At 45.4% G+C, this 18,453-nt stretch overlaps 1 protein-coding gene across 4 annotated transcripts in view; it reads right to left on the reverse strand.

Moving 5' to 3' along the window:
- Positions 1-18,453, reverse strand: part of FGD4 (FYVE, RhoGEF and PH domain containing 4) — a 163,208-nt gene that overhangs the window by 57,699 nt on the left and 87,056 nt on the right. For all 4 annotated transcript variants that reach the window (XM_064155766.1, XM_064155767.1, XM_064155770.1 and 1 more), the window contains one exon: positions 6,166-6,321. In XM_064155766.1, coding sequence (XP_064011836.1) covers positions 6,166-6,321 — 156 coding nt within the window. The remainder of the gene's footprint in view (positions 1-6,165; positions 6,322-18,453) is intronic.

The raw sequence follows: 18,453 nt of genomic DNA on the forward strand, positions 1-18,453 counted from the left end.
CAATCATCTACTGGTGTAGCTACTCTGAGATTTAGAAATAGAGCCATGGGAAAAGGACAGTCACAAGATCAATGAAAAGAATCAGGAGTCTTTAAAAACCTGCAAACCTTCCTGTAAGGTCAACCTTGTTAGCAGGGATTATGGAAAACAAATTCCATTCATTATCCCCTCAATGTACTTCTGTAGTGTTCTGTCTTAATCAGATTATATTTCAGTGTGCACACAGCAAGGATCTTAAAGGAAAAAAACCCAACCTAAAAAAAAGGATAAAAGACTGGCCCATTGTAATACCCTGCATAATACAGACCTCTGTTTCAAACCACACTGTAGAATTTTGAGCTCATTAGGAAATAGGAACTGCATATTCTACCCAAAGAAAGCCTCTCAATATGCTCTGGTAGCTACAAGTCTATAATGCTACCCAAAATATCTAACCAAGATCTAAGCTGCTGTGCCTAGATGTGCATCCAACCTTTTACATACACATAAGGAATGCTGACTCCAAACCTTATTGGTAAATATCATTTATCTTATTTTAGGAGAAAACAGTCAATCTCCCTCTATACATTTAAATCCTGCTGGTTAAAAACGCTCCTGTGCTTTGACCCAACGAAAATGTGCAGTTCCTGCGGTAAGCAACGACAGCTCTGCTTGCTGAGTCATCCTTCATCGCCTCCTTGCGTGCACCAGCACCTCCAGGAAGAGCAAATGAGTGAAGCTGCATAGATTCAAAGACTTAGACTTGCAAGAACAGTAAAAAAAACCCAAACAACTAGTAACCCAGACTAAGTAATCTTCTCTTTAGGAGGTATGCTTCCATATTTTCGTAACACATCAGAACAAGTGTCTTCCTCCAATATATTAGGAAAGAAGAAACAAGAAGACAATCAGATGTGCTTTGTTCATAGAATCATAGAATCAACAGGTTGGAAGAGACCTCCAAGATCATCCAGTCCAACCTATCACCCAGCCCTAGCCAATCAACTAGACCATGGCACTAAGTGCCTCAGCCAGGCTTTTCTTGAAGACCCCCAGGGATGGTGCCTCCACCACCTCCCTGGGCAGCCCATTCCAATGGGAAATTGGATAGGGCTGGGTGACTGGTTGGACTGGATGATCTTGAAGGTCTCTTCCAACCTGGTTGAGTCTATGATCACTCTCTCTGTGAAGAACTTCTTCCTAACATCCAGCCTATACCGACCCTGGCACAACTTGAGACTGTGTCCCCTTGTTCTATTGCTGGTTGCCTGGGAGAAGAGGCCACCCCCACCTGGCTACAATGCCCCTTCAGGTAGTTGTAGACAGTAATAAGATCACCCCTGAGCCTCCTCTTCTGTTCTTTCATTTCTTTCCTTTTCCTGGGGATGATGTTTGAAATCTAGCAATTTTACTGATAAAAGGGTCATTGTTAGAGGTTTCTTAAGCAATCATGGAGATTGTGGAAGCCTAGCTAGACATAGCTCTTGATTTTAGTTCAGCTCATGCTTGGAATCATAGAATCATGGAATCAGTCAGGGTTGGAAGGGAGGGACCACAAGGATCACCTAGTTCCAACTCCCCTGCCGTGGCCAGGGACACCCTACCCTAGATCAGGCTGGCCAGAGCCCCATCCAGCCTGGCCTTAAACACCTCCAGGGGTGGGGCCTCAACCACCTTCCTGGGCAACCCATTCCAGCCTCTCACCACTCTCATGCTCAACAACTTCCTCCTTGCGTCCACTCTGAACCTACCCCTCTCCAGCTTTGCTCCATTCCCCCCAGTCCTGTCACTCCCTGAGAGCCTAAAAAGTCCCTCCCCAGCTTTTTTGTAGCCTACTTCAGATACTGGAAGGCCACAAGAAGGTCACCTGGGAGCCTCCTCTTCTGCAGACTGAACAGCCTCAACTCTTTCAGTCTGTCCTCATAGCAGAGCTGTTGCAGCTCTCTGAGCATCCCCATGGCCCTTAGACTTCTAAGGAGTCATTCAGTTTTTCCGGTCCTATGGCACTGAATACTTCTTAAGCCACAGATTACAATCAATTGAGAAAATAGGATGCTCTACAGTAGGTTGCTAAACCCAACTGCTGAAATCTACATTAGGAATGCTTTGTTTCCATACCATTGCACAATGACACCAACCAGCCTGTCTTCTGGAATGGAAAAAACTCACCTCCAACCCAAACAAAAATGCCTCTCAGCCTCAGCAGGAGTTTCACAAGTACTCCTAGGCACTCATTAGAAAAATTGAAATGAGCAACTGATGTACAGTCTTGAGCTGACAAGAAACTTCACTGCTTTAAAGAAGTGTTGACATTTCAACGTATTTCCACCCTGCAGTAAAACTGCCTAGCACAGGCAGCAGCTTCAGTGCCCAAGATTTAGCAAATGGGTGTCACATAAAACTCATGCAAAAGGTTCAAAGAGCAGGGAATAGAAGAAGTTAGAAAAGAACCTGGTCAGCTGGCACATCACCCTATATGCATTCTGCTATTTCTAGGTTCAAATTGCTGCCTAAATATTTGTAGGTCAAGGCAAATCTGAAATAATCTAACAACTTACTTCATCTCTCATGCATCATATTTGCCTTGGAACTCAGTGGTATAACTTTGCTGACTACCTCCAGACCTCCAGTCTGGATTAGTCCACTCTGTCAGAGAAGGGATTGCACTGATGTAAGGGCAAAACACTGTTTCACAGCTGGGCTGCAACTGCTTTTCTCCACGGTCCTGATTTCTTTAAGTCCCTCACTGGCCTTCAAGTCTGTTTCATGCTTTGTTCCAAATTTTCATGAATCAAACCATATTCAATAAATTAACATACAAATTGCTAAATCACTGATGGAAGAAATTTTCAGAGGAAAAAAGAAACACATCTTTACTGTCAGGTTATCATGCAGCTTGTTTGTTCTCTACTTGAAATGCCTGAGAGGGGAGAAAATGTGAGGGAAAAAAACAAACCAAACAAAACCAAGCACAACCCAACCCAAAGCTACTTGTCAGAGACTAAGTGCAAATAAAACAGGTTCAGGGTCCAGGGCTCACTTTGAGTACAAGACTTCAGAAGTTTTTCCTCTATATTAAATCTCTCTTTCATCTGTTCAAGCTAAGATTACTAAAAATAGCTGAACTTGATTTGTAACATGACTTCTAAGCCCTCTTTTTATCTCTCATTTTAAATGTATACATTTTCACAGGTTAAATGAAGGTTGTTTTGCAAGTAGTTCATCAGTAACCAAATACACTGGCATTGCAGGGCAGCTCTGTGGCTTTATTTCCTTTCACTATGAAAAGACACTTAGTACTACAAAAGCCATCTGGAAAAATATCTCCCACTATTACAGGCTCCTCAACTCAAGAGAGAGGTTGAGATACTGGAATGTGTCCAGAGAAGGGTGACAAAGCTGCTGAGGGGCCTGGAGCAGAGCCCTGTGAGGAGAGGCTGAGGGAGCTGGGGGTGTGCAGCCTGCAGAAGAGGAGGCTCAGGGCAGAGCTCATTGCTGGCTGCAACTACCTGAAGGGAGGCTGTAGCCAGGTGGGGTTGGTCTCTTCACCCAGGCAGCCAGCAACAGAACAAGGGAACACTGTTTCAAGTTGTGCCAGAGGAGGTCTAGGCTGGGTGTTAGGAGGAAGTTTTTGCCAGAGAGAGTGATTGGCATTGGAATGGGCTGCCCAGGGAGGTGGTGGAGTTGCCATCCCTGGAGGTGTTGAAGCAAAGCCTGGCTGAAGCACTTGGTGCCATGGTCTAGTTGACTGGAAAGGGATGGGTGCTAGATTGGACTGGATGATATTGGTGGTCTCTTCCAAACTGGTTGATGCTATGGTTCTACACTACAAATATTTCTGTACCTGTACATGAAAAGTTGTTTAAAATATATAAATTCACAATCATTAAACTAAAGCACTTTAGTTTGTGTGCATTGTTTGGACTTATCCTCCTCATTCTATTTTGGTTTGCTTTGGTTAAATATGGAGGCCAAGAAGATATGAGCTATAACTTCAATAGGATGCACATATTTAATAGAAGTAAGTGGAGAAAACAGGCACAAAGTACTATTTACAACACTAGTACTGAATATAATCCACACAGCTGCACTTCTAAGTCTACAACACTGTTCTTGGCTATGTCACAGTTTGGAGCAAGCAACTTGAACAAATGCAGAAGTCATGGCTATGAAAGAGCAACAACAGCTGCTTAATTACATGAATGAATGGGGTCCAATAATATCCAACCCCTAATCTATCTAACAGCTAAAATTGATAATAAGTAGGCTGGCTTTGTTTTCAAATGGCTTAAAATTCTTTTTGATTTCAGTTTATCTATTAACAGATTCCAAAAATATTTTCCTTAGGGAGAATATGCTTCCTCTTGTGAACTCAGCTGCAGGGAACACATTTCAGAGATCTAAGAACTCATGCAGAAAGCATACTGAGATAAGTAATGTTTACATATGAGCCATAAAAACGTCTTAGTGAAGGACACAGATAAAAGACATTCCTGGATGGAGAGCAGCCAGGAGGAAAGGGACCTGGGGGTGCTGGTAGATAGTAGCTGAAGATGATCCAGCAGTGTGCCCAGGTGGCCAAGAGAGCCAATGGCATCCTGGGCTGTATCAGGAACTGTGTGGCCAGCAGGACAAGGGAGGTCATTCTGCCCCTGTACTCAGCACTGGTCAGGCCACACCTTGAGTACTGTGTCCAGTTCTGGGCTCCTCAATTCAAGAGAGATGTTGAGATACTGGAAAGTGCCCAGAGAAGGGCAATGAAGCTGCTTGATGGGCCTGCAACACAGCCCTGTGAGGTGAGGCTGAGGGAGCTGGGGGTGTGCAGCCTGCAGAAGAGGAGGCTCAGGGCAGAGCTCATTGCTGTCTGCAACTACCTGAAGGGAGGCTGTAGCCAGGTGGGGTTGGTCTCTTCTGCCAGGCAAGCAGCAACAGAACAAGGGGACACAGCCTCAAGCTGTGCCAGGGGAGGTCTAGGCTGGATGTTAGGAGGAAGTTGTTGTCAGAGAGAGTGATTGGCATTGGAATGGGCTGCCCACGGAAGTGGTGGAGTTGCCATCCCTGGAGGTGTTCAAGCAAAGCCTGGATGAGGCACTTAGTGCCATGGTCTAGACAATTGGACAGGGCTGGGTGCTAGGTTGGACTGGATGATCATGGAGGTCTCTTCCACCCTGTTTGATTTTATGATCTTCTATAAAAACAAGTAATACAGAATACACAGCTTTATTTTGCTCTAATTCTCCCTATGTGAACCTAATTTTCATGGCACCCCAAAACATTTCTTCCCTTCTGAACTGTAAAATTAACTCAAGGCTAACATAAAATTCTTCAAGCTGCATTTTCCCATAATGTTAAATCCACTACATGATTGTTATGTGAATTGTGTTTCTATAAGTGATTTATATGTGAAGTAGTCTTAATAAGAAATCCTAATTACCACCCTATCAGCACACAATCTGATTCACTGAGCAGCAGCATAATATCAGCGCTCTAAACTCACTTTTTTTATGAGCAAAAAACCCCAAACCACAACAAACCAAACTTTTTATTTCAGTGAAGCTCCTATTACGTGACACTCCTAGAAGACATCAGTCTACCTTTGCTTTGAACACAAAGTTTCCAGGACATGCTGATTTTGTTGTGATCAGCCTCAGAATCAGCAATATTATTGAAGGCCACATAAAAATCACAGTATCACAGTATCATCAGGGTTGGAAGAGACCTCACAGATCATCAAGTCCAACCCTTTACCACAGAGCTCAAAGCCAGACCATGGCACCAAGTGCCACGTCCAATCCTGCCTTGAACAGCTCCAGGGACGGCGACTCCACCACCTCCCCGGGCAGCCCATTCCAGTGTCCAATGACTCTCTCAGGGAAGAACTTTCTCCTCACCTCCAGCCTAAATCTCCCCTGGCACAGCCTGAGGCTGTGTCCTCTTGTTCTGGTGCTGGCCACCTGAGAGAAGAGAGCAACCTCCTCCTGGCCACAACCACCCCTCAGGTAGTTGTAGACAGCAATAAGGTCCCCCCTGAGCCTCCTCCTCTCCAGGCTAACCAATCCCAGCTCCCTCAGCCTCTCCTATTTCAGTAGCAAGCTTTCATCCCACGGTTTTCCTTCAGACAAATGTGGTTCTAAAAGCCTGAGATGATGGAGAACTTGCCTCAGGAAAATGTATAAGAGTGCTTACCTTGTGGCTTTGGATTTGAAGCTGAACGTGGGGGCTGTTTGACTGGCACACTTCCATTTATTCCCTGAGTTGCTTCATTGCGTACATTCGCCTCAAAGAGTCTGGTTGTGGCACCTGCTGTATAAGATCTAGACAGCTTTGGACAGATGCTGCTGCCTGAAAAACAAATGCATACAAAAAAAACCCAAGAGTTACAAACAGGATTAAATATAAGGTAGAGTTCCTATAGCTGAGAAATTGCATCTGAAGTCAGAAATGCAATGCACAACAAAATCTTACCAGTCATTTACTACGTTCACTTGGCATATGATTAACTGCACCTCACAGATGGAGATGGCTAAATGCACTAAAAAGGGGAGAAAGATGGGGAAATATGTATTTTTTAATAAATTAAAATGTGGGCAAGCAGGACCACAAGGGAGAAAGAGAAGGAAATAACAGAAAAGAGATATAAACACTGTGAATTTGATAAGCACTTAACTGCAGAATTTCACAGAATCACAGCATTTCTTAGCTTGGAAAAGACCTTCAAGATGATCCAGTCCAGTCATTAGTTTCACAATGACAAGCCCTTGGCTAAACCAAATCTCTCAGCACAACATCTAATCACTATGAATCCCTGTGGTTGGAAAAGACCACCAGGGTCATCCAGTCCAACCTTCATCCCAGCATCCTTCATCACCAGACCACAGCCTCAAGCACCACATCCACTCTCCTTTTAATCACTGCCAGTGATGGTGACTCCACCACCTCCCTGGGCAGCCTGTGCCAGTGCCTGACCACCTGCTCAGTAAAGAACTTCCTCCCAACAGCCAACTTAAACCTCTCCTGACACAACTTAAGGCCATTTCCTCTTGTCCTAACATTAGTAATTTGTGAGAAGAGACCAGCTCCAGCCTCACTACAACCTCCTTTTAGGTAGCTGTAGAGGACAATAAGGTCCCCTCTCAGCCTCCTCCTCTCCACACTAAACACCCCCAGCTCCCTCAGCTGCTCCTCACAGGTCATATTTTTTTTCCAGAGTGGTTTTGCTTATCATCTGCAAGGAAATGAGAAGCCAGAACACTTGCAAACACAATGACATCTGCAAGGATGTTTGAAGTTAGGCAAAGCATTATCTGTTTCTTTCTAATTAGACATAATTTGGAGCCATGAGCATTTAGAGAAACACAATCAGCCAGCTTGGAATGACATTAACACTGGGAGGGGGAGGAGGTGGGGGAGGTTTAAAGGGGCTTATTTATATTCACAAAAGATTAAGTCAGTGTTTTAACTTCAGGAGAACAGGTCCAGCAACAGTTCCATAAGCTTTGGAAAGATAACCTCGACATCATTAGGTCTTCTGTTGTATTTATTTCCTATCTTGCTGATAGCCCACAGAGCATCTGTACTGATACAGAGCTGTACAGTTTGCACTGCCACTAAAGTCCTGCCCTGGATCACACAATCTGAAAGAAAGGCAGGCAGCATTTCTGGATGTGACAAAAGTCCATCAGAAAAGGACTGATCTTTTCTGACCACCAGAAGACAGAATTTAAGTTCCAAAATTCCTTCTCTTAAAATGATCTATCTATGTATAACTAACACTTTAAGACTGGCAACATCTGCCAGAATGGTTGTGGTCTTTATGTTCTACTGCTAGATCTTTTCATGCAAGATCAGTGCAAAGCTGACTCAACCACTGGTATATGTGGAGGTTTAGCTAACAATCTTATCTACCAAAGCACTGCTTTAGCCACAGTAACCTAGGCAGACAATCTCCTGATGGGTTCTGAAGAGCATTTAGCAGCACTGACACTGCAGGAGGCTAGTCCAACCCAACTCACCAAACACTACAGTAGCAAGGCTAGCACAAGAGTGAGCAACTTCCCCAGCACAAACAAGAAGAAAGTAGCTTCCTGCCTGGGCAGTTATAAAGTTACCTGGACTGCAGCAAAGCCTTTGACACCGTCTGCCACAGCAAGCTCACAGAGAGTCATTGGACACTGGAATGGGCTGCCCGGGGAGGTGGTGGAGTCGCCGTCCCTGGAGCTGTTCAAGGCAGGATTGGACATGGCACTTGGTGCCATGGGTCTAGCCTTGAGCTGTGTGGTAAAGGGTTGGACTTGATGATCTATGAGGTCTCTTCCAACCCTGATGATACTATGATACTACTATGATTCACTCTGATATGGGTCAAGAAGTGGCTGGAGGGCCAGGCCCAGAGAGTGGTGGTGAATGGTGCCGCATCCAGTTGGCAGCTGTCACCAGTGGTGTTCCCCAGGGATCAGTGATGGGAACAGTCCTGTTCAACATCTTTAATTATCTGGACCAGGGGACTGAGTTCAGTATCAGTCAGTGTGCAGATGACACCAAGCTAGGAGCAGGTGTTGATCTGTTGCAGAGTAGAAGAGCCCTGCAGAGGGACCTGGACAGGCTGGAGGGGTGGGCAGAGGCCAATGGGGTGAGATTGAACAAGGCCAAGTGCAGGGTTCTACACACTGGCCACAGCAACCCCAAGCAGCACTACAGGCTGGGGACAGAGTGGCTGAGAGCAGTCAGGAGGAAAGGGACCTGGGGGTACTGGTAGAGACTAGGCTGAAGATGAGGCAGCAGTGTGCCCAGGTGGCCAAGAGAGCCAATGGCATCCTGGCCTGCATCAGGAACAGTGTGGCCAGTAGGACAAGGGAGGTTATTCTGCCCCTGTACTCAGCACTGGTCAGGCCACACCTTGAGTGCTGTGTCCAGTTCTGGGCCCCTCAATTCAAGAGAGATGTTGAGTAACTGGAATGTATCCAGAGAAGGGCAACAAAGCTGGTGAGGGTCCTGGAGCACAGCCCTGTGAGGAGAGGCTGAGGGAGCTGGGGGTGTGCAGCCTGCAGAAGAGGAGGCTCAGGGCTGAGCTCATTGCTGTCTACAACTACCTGAAGGGAGGCTGTAGCCAGGTGGGGTTGGTCTCTTCTGCCAGGCAACCAGCAGCAGAACAAGGGGACACAGTCTCAAGTTGTGCCTGGGGAGGTCTAGGCTGGGTGTTAGGAGGAAGTTGTTGGCAGAGAGAGTGATTGGCATTGGAATGAGCTGCCCAGGGAGGTGGTGGAGTCACCATCCCTGGAGGTATCACAGTATCATCAGGGTTGGAAGAGACCTCACAGATCATCAAGTCCAACCCTTTACCACAGAGCTCAAGGCTAGACCATGGCACCAAGTGCCATGTCCAACCTTGCCTTGAACTGCCTCAGGGACGGTGACTCCACCACCTGGATGAGGCACTTAGTGCCATGGTCTGGTTGATTGGCTAGGGCTGGGTGCTAGGTTGGATTGGATGATCTTGGAGGTCTCTTCCAACCTGGTTGATTCTATGATTCTATAATAGGATTTGTTGTGGTTTGAGCAGGAAATCCAGGTCATGGATTTTGCCTGCAGTTATGCCCAAACTTCGAAGTAAAACTACTAGGAACTGGGTACCTAACCTTCAGAGCTTTGTTCTGTTTGTGAGGGAACAGACATGTTACTGAGAGAGTTACACTGCTGATGCACACTCCAAAATGTTTTAAAAATAGTTTGAGCTCAGTCCAGTTATCTGAAAACCCCAAGTATGCAGGAAGAGAGTGGGAAGTCTGGAGGTCCAATATTCTCTCATTAAAAAAAGATTAAACTCCATCTTCCTCCAAATTCTATGAAATGCTATCCTCCTGAGTCAATTACACATTTGAGATACTTCCACCTCTCAGGCCATAGTGTTGTGAATGCTTTGCAGTTGCAGAATAGCACAAAACCTTCACACTGATAGCATGTTCTGCATAGATGAGTTCTAAAGGTTAATTGTCAGGCCGGCCTTCGCTGTGGTAAGCCCCTGCTGAAGCACTGCAAACCCTTGATAAGGCAATGATGTGAAAAGCAAAAACAGCCCAGATTTTTGCTGAAGTCAGAAGTGCTGTCTTGTTGAAGAAATTAGTTCTCTTTCTGCTGATGGTACTGGCCAAAAGAAAAGGGAAATTCTGTAAAGTTTAGGATTACATTTAAAAATTGGAATCTTGGTGAAGATCAGGACAAAGATCAGGTTCTAATAAAGGATTAGTTCAGACACATCTGCTGGTAAAATGCAAAAAAATGTTTTCCTTGCAAAGCTTTTCTCCAGATACAGGCAAAAAACACTTCCATGCTGCAGAAATCTGTTTAGCTTGCCGTGGGCACGTGGTCAAGGCCCCACAGATCAATGTGATCAAGGCGATGCCACATGGACTCCAGACAATTCAACGTGAATTATGCCAGGGACCTTTATTGATCATTTCAGCTCTCAATATATACCCTCAGGGCATAAAGCACATGCCTACACATTAACATAGTCAAGGACAACCCACTCCATCAGCATACACCACACCTTGCTTTCCTCATTAACGAGGTGTCCATTATCTATCCTTCCTGAGATAAGTTAGCCAGCAGCTGGTGGCAACCAAGGTCAGCATCCGTCTGTTGTTATCCTTCTTCACTTTGCATTCCCACACTTCCATGCTCACAGAAGGTGGTAGGCAACATCTGGTAACAGTGCTAATGTAAAGCATATAAAAGCTATTATTTCTTGATGGATGCAAACACTCCTAGAACAACTGAGCAAGCACTAACCTCCCTCTCACAGCATTTACTGCATGGCATAAATACACCTTCAAGTGTATTTATGAATAGAAAAGCCTGGATGAGGTGCTTAGTGCCATGGTCTAGTTGACTGGCTAGGGCTGGGTGCTAGGTTGGACTGGATGATCTTGGAGGTCTCTTCCAACCTGGTTGATTCTATGATTCTAAGTAAATGCATTATAAATTGTAGTCAGTACAAACTGTATTGCTACTGCTTTTGTAAATCAGTGAATGTACTCACACAACATCTGGTGGTGAAGTTAAACAGATGAAACAATACTGAACTCAAAATTGGCAGATCAAGCACTTGCTCCAGACTACTCACTAAGAACTAGAAAATATTTCAGCTTCTTGGTAGATACTCTACATAGTAACACAGAACAGAGGTTTCCAAATAGTAGTATGCACAACACCAAACGTGTGACCTGCCTGCAAGGACGCACAGAGCACTAATACAGAAACACAACAAACTTCAGCAAGTTCGTGCACAACACACAAAAAGATAGGTTAAAAACAGGAACAACTTTGACTTTTAACATAATTTCATTTCTAATAAATGAAGGTGAAGAGCAGAGCACCAGTGACAGAGTCCGATTCAAAGCAGATGTGTACCCATATCTGGTAGGTTTAAAGATAAGACATCATTGCACTGGTTTGGTTTGTGGGTACTCATGAGACTCAAGCATTCAACATTGCTTTTCCTACATTTCATCCAGCTTTATGGCAGAATCCATGCATCTTTCCTACAGTAACTTTTGTTATTAGACTAAAATACAGCTTATAGTAACTGTGACTAAGAGCTACAGTTTGCCAAGTTACTATTGCATGGATGGCACCACACTTAAGTAGGTTACCTGCCTCAGGATTACAGAATTTGAGCTCTAGCAGGAAGCACTGAAATGCAAACCAAGTAAGATATATCAGTAATCTCCTGATATCAGTCTCAGTATCTTATGCAAAGTCAAAGACTGAATGGTGATCTTCATGTTCACTACAAATGTCCTGCCAATACTGCCTACAGCAGGCAGGCTCAGTGTGCCTTAGCTTGCTGTCTTCCCTGGCTGTGATCTTTGTTCTTTTGGCTCTGATAAGAGTCAATTCCATGCAGGCAGACCTGTACATCTGCTGTGAGTCTTATTAAAATAAATCAGCAATTAATGGGATTATCTCTCAACATTTGTCTAAATTTTGGATTAGCACAATAAAAGTAACATGCACTGCTGGTACTGTTCCAATAAAACAAAAAGCACTGCACAGGACTTCCATTGGCTCTTTCCCCAAACTGAGCAAACAGAACCCTATTTGCCTAGAAGTAGTTATGGTTTCTCCATCCAACACGCACTGATAAATAGGATGAGATTTAACAAGGCCAAGTGCAGGGTTCTGCACTTTGGCCACAATAACCCCAAGCAGCACTACAGGCTGGGAACTGAGTGGCTGGAGAACAGCCAGGAGGAAAGGGACCTGGGGGTGCTGGTAGATAGTAAGCTGAAGATGAGCCAGCAGTGTGCCCAGGTGGCCAAGAGAGCCAATGGCATCCTGGGCTGCATCAGGAACAGTGTGGCCAGTAGGACAGGGGAGGTTATTCTGCCCCTGTACTCAGCACTGCTCAGGCCACACCTTGAGTGCTGTGTCCAGTTCTGGGCCCCACAATTCAAGAAAGATGTTGAGGTGCTGGAATGTGTCCAGAGAAAGGCAACAAAGCTGGTGAGGGGCCTGGAGCACAAATCCTATGAGGAGAGGCTGAGGGAGCTGGGCCTGTTTAGCCTGGAGAAGAGGAGGCTCAGGGGTGATCTTATTACTGTCTACAACTACCTGAAGGGGCATTGTAGCCAGGTGGGGGTTGGCCTCTTCTCCCAGGCAACCAGCAATAGAACAAGGGGACACAGTCTCAAGTTGTGCCAGGGTAGATATAGACTGGATATTAGGAAGAAGTTCTTCACAGAGAGAGTGATTGGCATTGGAATGGGCTGCCCAGGGAGGTGGTGGAGGCACTGTCTCTGGGGGTCTTCAAGAAAAGCCTGGATGAGGCACTTAGTGCCATGGTCTGGTTGATTGGATAGGGCTGGGTGCTAGGTTGGACTGGATGATCTTGGAGGTCTCTTCCAACCTGGTTGATTCTATGATAGAGCACATTCTGGAGTCAAGAATGATGAAACACAACATGAGGAAAGGAAACACAAAGCAAGTGAAAAAAAAACCACCACCTTTGACATGTAGGGGTCTTTAAAATCCAGTTAATTCCAGAATTCCAAGTGATACATAACAGGAATGTTAATTACATAAAGCAAAATAGAAACAATGGATGGCCTTGATAAACCCTATTGGAATGGCACAGTTCTCATCTTCCCAAGAATGAGCCTCCCTGCAGTCACCTGCTCCTACACCTCTTCCCTACAGCTTTTCATACTGTCGTCAACAGGTTAGCAGGGCCACTGCTCACAAGTCACACAGTTTTGGAAGGCAACTGATGGTGAAATTGATACTGAGACACCTTCAGGATAAAGGTGCTCAAGTGTTGCTGACAGCCACAAGGATGAACTACAGAGCACTGCTCACAAGAGAGGTTGCAAGTCATGGAGTTGATGAGTGGCAGCTCTACTTCTGGCCATTGCTGTTGTGGCTTTTTGCTCCTACTTCTGCCCCCATGATAGGGTGGGAAAGCAGCAAGCCTTCAGGCCTTCCTACTGATTCAACAGCTGCTTCAGCTGGCAGGATCCCCAGAAACCTGTCACTGCCACAGGGCAGCAGGGTTACCAGAGGGGGGAAGCAGAACTACCCAGCACAGCAGCTGAAGCACTTCAGCATCTCCCTTGACTGGAAAATGCTGATTTTGAACAGGCTGCCAATGCACAGCTTGTGGTTTGAAAGTAATAGCTCAGGACTGAAGTACTCTGCCAAAAGCACAGCATCACTTACACCAAGGCTTTTATAACCCACCTACAATGACTTTGCTGATGGCAGTCATTCATGAACTATTTAATGAATAATGATGTTTTAAAGAGACATATGAGACACTCAAGCCATGTCCCCAGAAAGACATACAACTGAAGGGAGAGCTCCGAGTATCAAGCACAGGAATCAAGCACTGCTCTTTCACATAGTTAGTTCTTGTATTACAAAACATTCCCTCCAATCCTTGTTTTCACTTTGGTCTTTGAACAGGTACCATCAAGCCCAAAACTGGAACAGAACACAGACAGTGGAGTTTTTTTCACTTGTAGACATGTAAACACGGCTTGTTTTTCATCAGATAATAATTTTGGATGAGACATTTAAAGATATAGGTAAAATATGCACAATGCAGAGCAATCAGAGATCCAAATGGTAAGGCAATTACTCAACATAACTCAATAAAAGTTTCACTGATAGATGGAAACTGCTTCCCACATCCAGTTTCTGAGTGGCCAGTGTGTCCGGCCAGCATCTGACAACCTGAAGCCCATCTAGCAGCCAGCTGTCTATGGATATCCTATCCACCCACTCTCCTTCCTCCTCCTGGCAACCTGCATCCACCACTGTATGTGCCTCAGTGCTGGCACACATTTAGCCCCACAATGCAGTCTGGGAAACTTAAGCCATCAAAAATGAAACCTTGCCAAAGAACCAAAGCAGCCAGTTTCACACGTTCGTTCACCTTAGATGCACATGCACTCATGGGGCAAGGGAGGCAAGACTCCCTTTCCAGAAGTAACCACATTATAATGTCAATTCTGTTTAACTGCATTTCAGTGGGGTCTCAGCAATCAGTGGGGGGAGGAAAAGAAAAGAGAAGTGAAAATTGTAAGCCACCTACGATTTAAAAAGGCATGGCTTGGAAAGTAGTGTGCCCTAATTAAAGAACAAACTGCACAACACCATTAGAGCATGAGACCAGGCACTGCTCCCTGTCATGTGAGAGACTGCAAGTAAATCTGAAGTGATGAGCTTGATGAACAATGAAGTGGAGATGGGGGGAAAACACGTGGCTGCTGGTCCCTTTCAGCAGAGCCAGTTTCACAGCTGTGCGGAACTGGATGCTTGGTGGCAAACGTCTTTTCTTCCCTAAGGCAGGGCCAGGCAGCCTGCTGCTACCCAAGCACTTCAGTCTCCCTGCCAAGTCATTAAGAACCATCATCTAGGAAGCACTGGGGAGAAAAAGCAGCTCTGTGGGAATGCTCACTGCATCAAAACCAGAAATATAAAGAACCCAAAGCTGGACCCTTCACAAGAATCTGAGTGCTTCCTGCTTTTGACCTGGTTGGTGGAAAAAAAAGGAAAAAGGAAGAATACCTAGAAGAAGCCTGATTTCAGTACATTTAGGGCCTGCCTGTGAAGCCATTCAAGAATGAACTGCTTTGTCCCTCTAAAGCCTGCCATAATTACGCCAGTTTTTACATCGTCTCTTGTCCATAAGGAATAAAAAGAGAGATTGCTGTTTCACACCAACTCATCAGTCCATAATCATTCTGACGGAATGACACCATACACAAGTTGACTGGAACCCAAATGAGGAAAAATCCCTTATTTCCAGGGATGATCACTGTTTGGCTGCCCACAGAATTCACTCTAGATTAACAAACGTACGTGGCGATATAGAATCATAGAATCAACCAGGTTGGAAGAGACCTCCAAGATCATCCACTCCAACCTAGCACCCAGCCCCATCCAGTCATCTAGACCATGGCACTAAATGCCTCATCCAGACTTTGCTTGAACACCTCCAGGGACAGCAACTCCACCACCTCTGTGGGCAGCCCATTCCAATGCCAATCACTCTCTCTGGCAACAACTTCCTCCTAACATCCAGCCTAGACCTCCCCTCACACAACTTGAGACTGTGTCCCCTTCTTCTGTTGCTGCTTGCCTGGGAAAAGAGCCCAACCCCACCTGGCTACAGCCTCCCTTCAGGTAGTTGTAGACAGCAATTAGTGCCATGGTCTAGTTGATTGGCCAGGGCTGGGTGCTAGGTTGGACTGGATGATCCTGGAGGTCTCTTCCAACCTGGTTGATTCTATGAATATTTACCTTTGAGTGTATAAAATGGATTGGATATGCTCTGAAGTCATCATGCAATGTAAAACAATGTTAAGTCAAACTACATTTAGGAAGAGAAATAATTTCATAACAGCTCAGCTTTTCATCACCACATCTGAAGAATGAGCAATGTTTCACTTGAATATTTTGAACATTAAAGTGTTTGAAGGCCCCAGGACAGACAAAAATAACAGGCTGCTTAAACCAAAACTGCAGCTATCTCAGAGAGTAAGACAGCAGTCCAGCAAGAGGAGAAAGTTTTATCCTCTCCATCCCTTCTCATCCCCAGAGCTCCCACCTCTCACCTCTCATCACTCATTGGGCTTCTGTCTAGGTCAGCATAACCCTTTGCAGCCAGCGGGCAAGTGGATGCTGGGTTTTGCTGTGCGAGTGAGCCAAATGGCTTGTGGATGAGACCAAAAGCCTGGTGAAGCCCCAGGGAGGAACCAGGCAGGAAGCACCCAGAGGCACACCTGAGCTTTTCACAGAACTGCAACCCAACAAAATGTTGCTGACTCCTATGTAATATCTGTGTTTTCCTTAGAGTCTAAGTTTCTGGCATCAGAAGAAAGAGTATTGAAATAGCCAATAGTCATTAAAAAAGAGGAAAAAAAGATGCCTTGCATTATGAGAAAGAAAGGTTTCCAAAAGAGACAGCAAATAAATATGAAATTACACTTAAAACACAACATTTGTTTAGGGCTAAACATTTAATATCTTTTACAATACAAGGTTAGGCAACACTCTAATCCCTCTCCACCTTATGTGACCTAGCACAGCTGTTGCTTCTCCTTCTTTTTCTTTCTCTCTTTTTTTCTGCTTTTTTAGTGACAGATCATAACTTGCAAGGGCTGTTTTATACAGGAAAGCAAAAGCAACCACAATGTGTTAAATATTTTGTGTAAATCTAAAGGAAAGATGTTTCTTAACCACCTACCCTTCTCAAGGTCAAGCATTGTGTGTCAAACTGTAAGGAACACATGGGCACTAGACTTCCAAACTCTTCCAGCAATGCAATCCTTTTGTTTCACAACAGTTATAAGCCCAGGGCAGCAGGGATAGACCATAGAATCATAGAATCAACCAGAGAGACCTCCAAGATCATCCAGGCCAGCCTAGCACCCAGCTCTAGCCAATCAACCAGATCATGGCACTAAGTGCCTCAGCCAGGCTTTGCTTGAACATCTCCAGGGACAGTGACTCCACCACCTCCTCCCTGGGCAGCCCATTCCAATGCCAATCACTCTCTCTGCCAACAACTTCCTCCTAACAGCCAGCCTAGACCTCCCCTGGCACAACTTGAGACTGTGTCCCCTTCTTCTGTTGCTGGTTGCCTGGCAGAAGAGGCCAACTCCACCTGGCTACAGCCTCCCTTCAGGTAGTTGTAGACAGCAATGAGGTCTGCCCTGAGCCTCCTCTTCTGCAGGCTGCACACCCCCAGCTCCCTCAGCCTCTCCTCACAGGGCTCTGCTCCAGGCCCCTCATCAGCTTTGTTGCCCTTCTCTGGATACATTCCAGTACCTCAGCATCTCTCTTGAATTGAGGGGCCCAGAACTGGACACAGTACTCAAGGTGTGGTCTGAGCAGTGCTGAGTACAGGGGCAGAATAACCTCCCTGCTCCTGCTGGCCACACTGCTCCTGATCCAGGCCAGGATGCCAGTGGCAATCTTGGCCACCTGGGCACACAGCTGGCTTGTGTTCAGCTACTATCTACCAGTACCCTCAGGTCCCTTTCTTCCTGTGCGCTCTCCAACCACTCTGTCCCCAGATGAGGAAGGGGAGCATTCCATACCTACTCTGAATGTTTAGTAAATTCACTGGATTTACAACCACTGACATAAACCATGAGACTGTCAATCTGTTTATATCAGCACCTACTACACAAATACTGAGGGTGCTGCAGGCACAAAGCAAATCATAGTGACGGTACTAACAAAACCACTTCAGTCTCTGCTGACTCTGGGTCACAGTATCATTCAACCTTTCAAAATTACATTTCTTTAAATTAGTTTTTCAGCAATATTTCCCCCCTACAGTGAACACTGCTGCTAAAAGAACCCAAACCAAACCCAAGCCAAATGACGCTGTTTCCGTCTTTGAAAACATCAAAGCTCCAGACAAGGTACACTCTATGTATTTTCCATATTTGCTGTGAGCCCTTAGTACTTGAAAAAACTGCCTTGCTCAGGCACCTGGACACAATTACCTATGTTGACAGCAGTGAATTTACACCTTCCCACAGGCACCGTCCCTTCAGGTGTGCTACTGCCTTCTCACGTAGTCCCAGCAGTCAGCACTGGAAGAATTTCTTTCAATTTCAAGACTGGAGGCAGTCAGTGCTTCCACAAGAAGCTCTCTGCTTCTCTCAGATACTACTGAGGAGCATTCAGGGATACTTGCCCGCTCAATTTCAGACCCATACAGGTCGTCGTTGTCACCTTTTCTATGCTTACTGCCTAGATGAGTAGGTTTCCTATGCCATTCTGATGAGGTGATGTTAAGAGACATCTATATGCTATTCCACAGGCTGGTAAAAGGTAACCCTTTCTTACTCTTCAAGCCAAGTATTTTCATTATAGCCCACTTCCACATTAGCTGCTTTCCTACCACTTTTAATTGGAGGCTGGAAAATGCACTGGCTGGAAAATACTGGGATAGCA

Source organism: Pogoniulus pusillus, chromosome 15 (genome assembly GCF_015220805.1).
Source record: "Pogoniulus pusillus isolate bPogPus1 chromosome 15, bPogPus1.pri, whole genome shotgun sequence".
NCBI lineage: Eukaryota > Metazoa > Chordata > Aves > Piciformes > Lybiidae > Pogoniulus > Pogoniulus pusillus.